Source organism: Triplophysa rosa, linkage group LG15 (assembly GCF_024868665.1).
Source record: "Triplophysa rosa linkage group LG15, Trosa_1v2, whole genome shotgun sequence".
Taxonomy (NCBI): domain Eukaryota; kingdom Metazoa; phylum Chordata; class Actinopteri; order Cypriniformes; family Nemacheilidae; genus Triplophysa; species Triplophysa rosa.
The window spans coordinates 5,080,661-5,091,623 of NC_079904.1; the positions used below are offsets into that span (position 1 = coordinate 5,080,661).

At 38.9% G+C, this 10,963-nt stretch overlaps 1 protein-coding gene across 1 annotated transcript; it reads right to left on the reverse strand.

The window, feature by feature from the left end:
• Window positions 1-359: 359 nt before the first annotated feature.
• On the reverse strand, window positions 360-5,081 carry hey2 (hes-related family bHLH transcription factor with YRPW motif 2). Its single transcript, XM_057353364.1, has 5 exons — window positions 4,836-5,081; window positions 4,204-4,282; window positions 3,950-4,033; window positions 3,720-3,801; window positions 360-3,267 (listed from the first exon to the last, which is right to left on the reverse strand). The coding sequence occupies exons 1-5, from the start codon at window positions 4,916-4,918 to the stop codon at window positions 2,606-2,608; spliced, it is 990 nt and encodes a 329-aa protein (XP_057209347.1). The 5' UTR covers window positions 4,919-5,081; the 3' UTR covers window positions 360-2,605.
• Between the last annotated feature and the right edge of the window lie 5,882 nt (window positions 5,082-10,963).

Consider the following 10,963-nt stretch of genomic DNA (forward strand, 5'->3'; position numbering starts at 1 on the left):
TTGAAGAACATTGTGCTTAAAATAATCTACCCGTTAGATGGCAGCATTTCTCTCGTAAAATCATTTATTACACTTGTGAACTCTACCTACCCCTCACAAATTCTCCCCCATATGTAATGTTGTGTAAATATTATGGATATAGAATCTGAATATTTTTCCCAATAAGTTTTGGTGGTATGCTATGTTAATTCTATGGATCCATGATATATAAGACTAAATCATTGTCATATTCATATATTGTAGAATTTACATGAGACCCCAATGTACTCCAGCAAATATGAATACTTACTACTATTGTTCTTTTTGATACTTTTATTAAGTAAGTATTTACTACAATTTATAACAGTACTATATGGCTGCTGTCCTTCTGAAATCTATTTTTTTTGTGTTTTTTATTTTTTGCCATAAATCATTAGTCACACTATATGTTTGTCACACGGTTTTGCAAATATCTAACCTAGGCCTATTAAAACGTTATTGTCAACTTTGACAACACAGTATGTAACCATTTAAAAAGTACATGAGGTTTCAGCAGGACAGCGAAGATATGGAAATATATAAAACCTAATTGTGTAGAACAAGTTAAGGTATATACATTGCAAGTACATCAAAGATGTCAATCAACACATCTATGTATACATGCATATACTCTATGCTCTTTAGGAACTGTGCAAGACTTTTATCCTCATTTGATGCAGTTATGGATTCATTTGCACCTAGACAATCTGTAGAAAGTGAGACTAGTATTTCATTCTCTTGAGAATGTACAGTATGTATGCCAGATAATGTTGATGTTACTGTCAAATGATTGTTCAGCAAATTCACTGATTTACCTGATATGATCGTGTCTATACACCACTAAAGCATTTTCATGCTTGGAAAATACAGAAGCTTCCAGGTTTGCTGGCCATGTTCACAACACCGGCCCTTTGCCTGTGTGATGTTTTGGGAAGATCATGTGCGCCCTTGATATATGACGGCGACTTCAAAGGCAGGGGCCCGGCGTGAGAACCAGCCGCTAACCGGCGGATTTATGGCCCCGCGCTTTTCCCATGATTGTCGGTGGGCAGCAGGCGCTTTTTGCCTTAATCCCCATTCACTTGGAAATCCTGATACTTTTTCTCTTAAGGAATTTAATGGTGTGACAGTGATTTACTAATGTAAATCTGTCTAACAGACCCCAGCATAAAGGGAGTGGATTAGGCCGGCATAAAGACCCATCTTGGGGAGGAGTGACTGGTGTTGTTGCGCTTTCATGTGGCCAACACCATTGCAGCCGGGCCGGCGGTTTGTTCACGCCCGCCAGAAAAGCTACATACGTTTTGACTTGAGCTGCTCCTAAGGGACCGTTCGGGGGAGTCTTGTCTTCAAAAAGCAGTGCACATCAAATAAAAATAGCTCAAATGTTCTTAAGAAGTCGTTTCAGCAAATTTGGCAGGACAAAAAATAAGATGTGTTGTTTTTGGCTTCTACTGAAAGAATGCAACTTACGCTGGTCATTATGGAACAATGTGCACAATGGTTAACTTATTTTAATGTCATGCTTGTGTATGTTGGATAAATGAGCTGCGTACACAAGCTTTAAGTTTGTTGACTGATTTATAACTGTTGAAGTGGCACTTATAATTGCTTTTGTTTGTTTCTTTTGCGCTATTAGCAAAACACATAAAAGAACACAAATAGTTCTTGTCTACCACACAATTTCAAAAACTCATGCTATGGGAATACAATGACTTGCTCTCATTACATTCCAGGATCTGTTGTGGTGAAGTCAAATGGATTGATGGTTTTATAACATGTGTTCAAATGAAAAAACACTCTTTCGGTTTCTTTTCTTCTTCTTATTGCATAGAAAAGGGTTACATCTTACAAAGCGTAGTATGGGTTATTAGAAGGTAACAAAGTTACAGTAGTATAGTTCAACAGAAAATCCCACATAGGAGTATTAGTGAGTGTTATTTGAAATGTTCAGTAGGGCTTTTGTGTAAAACGGAGAAGATGCAGTCTCCTTCCGAAACAGTAGTGATTGAAGTGCAATGAACTCATCTGTCTAATTTTAATATAGACTCTAGTTACAAACTTACACGTGTACAGATTTCCAAACTGGATTGTTAAATCATTGATTATAAAAACCCATTCACGCCTTACTTTAGTGATTATCTGCAAAACCTTTGGTTTGTTTTGAAACAAGCTGTTCTGTTTCACTTCAAAGCTAGTAAGTATAAGAGCGTTTGTGAAAATCACACAAAAAATCATACACATGTCAAATGCAGCATTTAAGTAGTGTGAGTGTTTAGCCCTTTTCACAAAGCTGAAACAGTATGGTCAGATGAAACGGTTCTCTATGAGAAAGTGGGAAAGTGAGAGATTTGTGAGAGGATGTCTTAAAGTCACATGGAAGTTCTTCTTTCAATATGGCAATCCATGTCCATGTAGTGAGAAGTGTCCTTTTTTTGTCTCTCCAAAAGTTATTTTGTATGTGCAGGAGCGTGTTAAACCTATCAAAAGAACACCTCAAGGTTCAGACCACATCAGGCACCCTAGCTGTTCTTTCCTCTATGTATACAAAGACGTCCAGATCCAGAGCTTTGAGCAAATCCAACACTTAAAAAGCTCCCACTTCAGTTCCCCAAGGCCGGTACGGTTTACTGCTTCCACTGCTGCTACTCTGTTGCGAAGAGGTGGATGTGGAAACGGACGGGCTCGCGGCGGAAGAAGCCACCGAAGATGCCGTTACGCTTGGGCTGAAGAGCGGAAACCCTCCGGGAAACGACATAGGGAAGGTGTGCGCCGCGGCTGCGGCAGCCGCCGCGTGGACTGTGGCCGATAACGAAAGGAGGGAGGTGGACAGCGGCGGCATGCAAGGAGCGACGCTACCTGTAGAAGGCGCTCTCAGAGTGGAGTCACTGTGGGTAAAGGAGGAGGTCAGAAGGGCCGCTCCTCTTTGAGGAACCTCGGAGAGCCTGCCCGAGGGACCGTCCGACGACGGTAGTCCACTCTGCTGCAGGAAAGCGGCGGGAATGGGATGCAAGGCTGCGGCCCAGTGTTGCGGGTGGAGGGCCTGCTGGTGATGCGCCATGGAAGTGGTCACGGCAGCCACTTCCCTCTGCGAGGCGCAACTGCTGAGGTGAGAAACCAGGCGGGCGCGGAGGGGGTCGCTAGAGTCCAGACCTTCAACTGAGCTCAGATATCGGGCCACCTCTGTGAGACACTCCCTAAAGCCGATGCTCATGAAGTCCATGGCTAGGGAATGGGCATCAAAATATCCTAAGGAAAAGAGAGAAAACTTGGATTTAAATGTGCTGTGCCTTTAAATCCTACAAATGGTTTCTAATGAAGCCAACAGCATGTGTTGTACGTCCATCAACTGCATGCCTCACTGCGCTCGAGGGGCTAAACCCAAACACACTGGGATTGTGACATGACCTGTTTGTATGTTTGTTTTGACTCCCCAAAGCATCAGCTTAAACACTCGTTGGAAAGCGCTACCAAACCCCCAACAGTGTAGCCTGTGAATGTGGCCCCACACCCTCCCATGGATTTATGAAAGCAAACACAATCCCAGGGTCAAGTGCTGCTTTTGTCCTGCAACTTCTTTCCCACCAGTTCAATCCTACCGTTAACGCTGATTTCCACTTTAATCTGCTCAAAAGGGAACTTCACGCTCAGATTTCACTACAGCGTTAGGCGGAGCGCAAAACAGGTGCAGCAACAAGTACCTTTTCCTCCTGTGGCCTGGAGCATCTTCAAATGATCCACTGTCATCTGCAATATTTCTGCTTTTTCTAATTTGGCCGAACCCTTGAGAGAAGAAATAAGATACACGAGAAGATTAAACTGCTTATATACTTTCAACGTGATGGCTTTGATGAAACAATGTGTAGTATTTTTTCTACTGTAACCTCGTACATTATTATGAACAACATTTTGATACATGAAACAAACGTACCTGTTTCTCGAATGCTGTGGGGACCAGGCGACGTAACTCTGATAGACTGCTATTTATTCGATCTCTTCGTCTTTTCTCAATGATCTAAGTGTCATTAAAAAAAATCAACACGGTATATTGTATCAGTGATTCAAAATAAATACTTTTAATAATGCATATAAAAACAGTTCAAATAAATAAAATACATACAAAAAATGCATATAGAAGTTAAAATCAAAAAAGAATGAAATTGTATTAAAAACGAAAACAATTACCCCTCTCCGCTTCTTTCTGGCCATAACTTGGGAAGTTGTGGTAGGTGAGCCACATCTTATAAATGATCCGCTGCTTTGACTTTAGGAGGAACGAATTTAAATATTAGTTTTATTTAAATTGTTTAAATGTGCATTTGTTATGTAGACGTTTATTCCATTTTATCTGGTTCTAAATATTTTTATGGCATAGTCATAAACCAAGTCAGGCTGAGTTCAGGTTTACATTATTCCTTTACAACAGACCATTAACATACAATCAGATTGTCAGTAACACTATCACTTTTTCACTTTTTGCATTGTTTAATATTATATGAATATATAAACACATTAACCAAATTCAAACAACATTCTATTTAAAAGCACACTGAACTATCTGAAACCATCTTAAGCATCATATACAATATTACAATAATAATCGGATTTGTTAATAATGAAAGTGATGTTTTAACGTTGTCAATTATTTCCAGTCGAACCATGTTTATCTTATTTCTGAAAATAACTACCGAAAACATCATTATTTATTCATTATTAATTACGCCCGTTCCCAAAGGACAGCAGCACACGATCTGATGCAACACGTAAAAGTGCAGTTACGCAGTAATAAACAATGTGTGTTCCCCATACAAACTCACCCAGAATAGTTATTCTCGCTGCCCACATCAATAGTTTCATCCATGTCGCTGTCGGACGTGGTGTCCTCACACGGGCGCTTCATGGCGATGCGGTGCGCTTAGGTACAGTCTCCAAACTCCTCTGCGCGTCTTTCCCACGAACCGCTGGAGCCTCAGACTCGCATTCACGCCCACGTCCTGCTTTGGGAACACCCACCGAAAGAAGAAAACACGCCCCGAGCAACCGAACGGAGGTCTCAAACTTCATTCCCCTGATAATTGACTCTGCCCGGCTTCGGCACCCGAGGGCCCCAGAAGCGTGAGAAACACTTTACGCACGAAAGGCGACGGTGTTTCAGAGCTTGGCAGCAGTACAGACTGCAAATCTAGGTAAAGGGTTTCTGGCAGGGATCACATGAGGATGTAAAGCCCTCGATAGTTGCCAACATGTAGTCAGGTTCATCAAGGAAATGCAGAACAAAATGAACATAAAAGCTAAAATAAGATTCTCTGCGTTTTGAAATGTAATAAATTACATAATCTTAAAAGAAAATAACCTGAAAGGATCATTGTAACTATTTTCTTAGGCTAGAGTTAAAGGAGGCCTTATTTTTATTTTATTTTTACAATTAATTGTTTAAAAAATACACTTTTCAAAAGAGTTCCTAAAAAATATTATTTGTCGAACTTAATGGTTCCTTAAAGAGCCTTTAACATACACATACCCTTCTACAGCCCCAAAAAGATCCTATAAACACTATAAACTATAAAAAGGTAAAACATGAATAAAAAACTCTTTTTTTACAAAAAGGGCTCGCTATGAAGAATGTTTTGTATTCAGTTTGTTTTCTAGAGTACTGTAATTTTGACTTTATTTGATCAATTAATTATAAAAATGAATTGGGAATAATATAGGAATCTGATAGATTATTTGTGTCTATAGTTTATATTTTCAAATAAATATTTTCAAAATTAACATTTTTGTTTTATATTTTATATTTATTATTCAGTGTTAATATTAATGATTTATTTGCACATTTTAACTATTTGTTAGCATATTTGGTTAGAAAGTTTATTTTTTGTTTTAGAAGATAATATGTTTCAATACACGTAGATTTGAATGATAGAGTTATTTAAACTTGTAAGGGAGCTTAAAAAAGTATGAACACACATACAAGCTCACACAGGACACACACACACTTTCACACATTTCACGACACACACACACCTCATCCAGTTGGAGGCTCCAGCTGTAGAGAATTTCCTGGGTTAAATAGTGAAGACGGCACATTGTTTGGGCTCACAAACCCCCCCTTGTCATGTGCCTTCCCCCTGGTGGAGTGTAGCACAGTCTCCCAGGCAGGCCGCCAGTGCGAAGCCTCGTTCCCACAGCTCCGAGCCCTGCGCTGAAACCCAATCACCATGTGAGAGACGGCCAGAAACACAGGGAAGGCCAGCGGAGCCCCTGCCACTGGGAGGTTACCGTGAGCCAGGCAGCACCCCCACCACTGCGGCCATAGCTCGTAACCCTATTCTCCGCATTGTTTGTTTGCTGTATGCCCAATTGAACTAATATAGATGATATAAACCCCTAGAAATACCAGAAGTACTGTGGTGAAGAAGGGCAGCTCATGACCTTTCACACGTTAATTTCTGCAACTATTTTTTGGGCTCATTGTTAGAGGAACTTTTAATGTAAATGTTCTATAATGTATCATAACAGCAGGACGCTTTGTAAGAAATATTTTGGGCGTGCAAATCGCTCCCTGCACCACCGTCAATCCCACAATCCACCTCTAAAGCATGACGCATGACGCTTTTGTTTTTTTACATATTAGTCTACTATATATTGTACAATATACTGTATAATATATTTTGTGTGACTGCATTCTGATGTCTTCAAAGTGACAAATCCGTACCATGTGCCCTATGGTGTGACAGCAAAAATGTAGAAGAAAAACTGTTAATAATATATTATAATATTAAATATTTGTATCATCATATATTATATTGAATTTAATAATATTATTATTAATAATTATTCATATGTTGTATATTATTATTATTAACATTTATATTTATAATATAAAATAGCATAGGAGAGATTTAACTTCATTGTTAGTTTTCTTTTCTAAATTGTCACACCATAGGACACATGTGCGGTTTATTTGTCAACCACCCATGTACGCAGAGGGATGTACTCCCTTATAAAAACAGCTTAAAAATTGCAATAAAATAGATTTGATCAAAATCTATTTATTTTGTATAAAAGAGACAAGGGTTACTTGCCACCCGATGAAGTTGTAAAAATAGATATTGTGACAACATATATTGTATATATTGTGACAACATGCCCCGATAGCGATCAATAAAGTGTACATTTTGTTTTTAAGACAACGGTGGACGTTACCATATAAATATAACATAACAAAGGTTTCCTTAGAAGATATGCATTTATACAGAAATGAACAAACCTGAGAAATGTAATGTCTGACAGCTAGCTCTGATCTCCCTGTATGTTCTTTAGTTCACTTTAATATGAAATGAATATAAAATGACTGAAGTTGAGTACTTCTCCATCACCCACTGCCTTTAACACACTCCACCACATCAAGTCCTCATTGCAGATAGCTCTAATCAAACTGTCAACAGCCTCTCATAGCCCAGAGCAGGCTGCAGCTCTCCCAGGTGTGACCAAAAGTATATAAGGGCTAATTAAAGCCAGCCAGGACTTTCCCTCGTTCTCCCCTGATGATGGATAAACCCACTCAAGAATTTTTTCATTTGCCAGTCCTTTCACAGGATATAGAAAGTGTTAAATAATTTTGAAAGTTCCCTACATAAACCCCTAACAAAAAACATTTAAAAGTAGTCTCATAACTGTGCCGTTGAGCTATTGTGCTAGTGCATGTGCAGCACCTGGTTTAATGCCTTCACTAGCTCAAGGAGTTGTGTTTTTACTCGAAATGGTGAAAACAAAAAGTTTCACAGACTCTCTGTTTTTGCATTTCATGCTCGGCTGATAAAACAAGTGCTGCTGATATCAGTTCAGGCAAAAATACAAAACAAAATCTGGAGTCCGGCCGCCGTCGAGGTTGCCGATGGGCAGCGTGAAGCTACATGCCACATCACCTTCTGTGCAGCATGTGACCAAGCAGGTCCAACATTGGACTGCAGTGTGGTGCGTTTCTTAACACGAGTGTTTTGTACATGTTTCTGCAATTCCCAGGCAAGAGGAAGGATTCCTTTCATCCCAAACATACTTGCTTGGAGAAGGCGGGCTGCCCTGCCCCTGGGCCCGGCGAGAGGGGCCCAGCCCTGGTGTGCCATGCTATCAGTGGTTCCCAAGGCTGGCCAGCATGGGAAAAGCTGGGTGGACCCGTTCCAAAATCAGCATTATATGCATTGTTGTTCTTACCCTCCCAGAGTTCCAAGCACACAATGAAAACAACAGCAACCGCCACAATCTCAAGCCCTTCTCTGTGCACAAGGCGGCCCTTAGTCACTCGCAAACTGCCTTTTTAAAACAAAGTTAACTGCTTCATGGCAACCGACATGTTGCCTGGGCACCAGCTTCCCCGGTTTCGACTCCTCCTTAAGTGCACACTGATCTGTTTGTGATCCAGGGTGAAAAAAATGGTCAAGATAAATTTAAGTCAAGCATTTAAGCTCGGTACTTCTCAGTAAATTCACTCCATTCTTCTTAATTGTTCAAAAAGATTAAAACTAATGTAAGAATCCGTAAAGACCATTTTCTTGGGCTGCAATTTGTCATATTCATCACACATTTATTAAAAAAAATCTATATAAACATGACTTCTTATTTTATGATGTTTACCTTCTCAAGTAAACTTATGTTTAAAAGTTGTTTTATCAAAAATAAAATGTATCAAAAATGTTTCATATTTAATCAAAATATCTATCAAAATACAATATATTGAATGTAGTTTTATTACAACAAATATCTTTTTTTTCCTCATTTCAAATACATTTAGCTGAAGTGTATAGATGAATGAAATTATGAATGTGGCGTTTAAATATTTTGATGTCATCAACAATGAAGCCATACATGAATATTTTTACATTATTTTGGTTATTTTACAGACGAATAATTTAGATATAATATGAACATAACATTATTGAATTTTTAAATGTGGCACTAAAAAATATTCTCTTCTAAAATCAATTTTAAATTATAGACTTCAACAATGTTCAGACTAAGCTAACGACAAGGTTTTACATTTCAGTGCCAATTTCAAACAATTAACCCCTGAATAAATAATCAACTTCTTTGTCTTATTGCCATCCAATCTGTCTGAGACAAACAGGCAGCTGTTTATTTTTCCTATCAGTAGAAGAGCGAACACCCACAAACGGACGATATCCTAGGATTGTGGTCTTTTGACTCCAAAGTCATATTATCGGTGCTTTATTAGTGTTTAAGGTCACAGAGAGACAAGCAAATGCATCCTATATCAGGAAGCCTTGTGCGTCTCTGGAGTGAAATATTTGGCTTTTAGTCGGAGCGCTGGCCGTGAGTCGGAAATCCTGGGAAGCGAGTTCATGGCAGACAGGCTCCAGGCGTCGTATGGGCCAACGCTGAAGAGAATGGGGCAGAATAATAGGGCCCTTCCTGCCATTCTCAGATTCAGGGCAGTAATTCTGTCACAGCTCCATCGGACTGCGTCCGCCATTTGGTTTCGGCACCCATTGACCCGCAGGCAACTCTCAGCGACGCTGTACCAATTGGCACAACAGAAAGTATCTGTGATTATGTCAGCGTTAGGACAAAATCATTGTGGTCATTTTGCATGGCTATCAATGAAAACAGGTTCATCATTCTTTGACATAGATTTTAATCTGTGCCATCGCGTGCTGTGTTGGTTTTTAACGCAAAGATGACTTGCATTGACATGGCTTGCCTCTCGACCCACCACTGTGAGAACACACACAGACAGGTGCCCCTTTTCTACTTCCTGTCTTATGACCTGAGCTTCCTGTCAGGATACATGAGCCATGTTTCCCCCACTGCATTCAGCTCTCATTGTTCAAACATTGTTACTCAATTGTTATGCATAGCTTTTATTCACTGTGGCACCTACATTATATACACAAGAGCTTTGTTTTCACTGTCGGCACTCATAACTCAAAACTTAACGTTTTAAGGCTAAATGCTTAACAAATTACAATTCTTTTTAGCTTTTTTTAACACTTTGCAATAAAACTGAAACTTGCCAAACAAGCCATTACCATACCATTGCTGTTAGGTTTTACCGCTGATGTGAAATACATCTGTGGAAAAATTAAGAGACCATCATAAATGTTCATTCAATCAGCATTTCTAGATGTATTGTGGCCATTCCAGTTCAATGTCTGTTGAATTTCAACAAAATCAAACCTCAGGAGTGACAAAGTCATCCAACAGCAATGTGAACGACTGACAGCATAACAAAAATCAAGGTTATAACATAAAAAAATAGATTTCTGAACTTTTCCTAAATACATGTACAAATATTACCGTTGCATTGCATAAAAGTGCATGTTTTATTTGCAGTATTTGAGCATCTTTTCTGTTATTTTAACCTGTTTCTCCAGTTTTCATTTTCTGCTAATAAATGCAAATAGAAACAATATTTGTATATAAAATTTGGTAGACATATTGTCAGTAGTTCACAGAAAGAAACGAAAATTACAATTGTACCTAAACACACACAAAGTAAATCGAATACCTAAAATATCTAGAAAAACTGAAATGTTCTTTGAAATTTTTACATATTATTAAAACATAATCTTGGAAACACAGTTTTGTCGATTTTGGTCTTTCCCAATAAAAGATATTGCAGTTAAACTTAAACTTTAAACTTTAGTTAAACTTTTCTTCCTAAATAGAAAATAGCTGTTTCACAAAGACGGCGGCTGCCGTCCCCGCTTTTTTACAGTTCCATTCCATTTCTAACACATGTATTTTGAACAAACGTGTCTCACGATGTACTTTCATTTGAGAAAAAAGCTTTTAATTCATCCAAACGTCCACATCTATTCATATATGACCCTAATATCTCACACTTTAATTCAATTGCATAATTTGTCTGGCTCTGTTCCCGGATCAGTGGCTTCTGGTCACTCTGTCTAGAAGGGAAGCAGCTGCC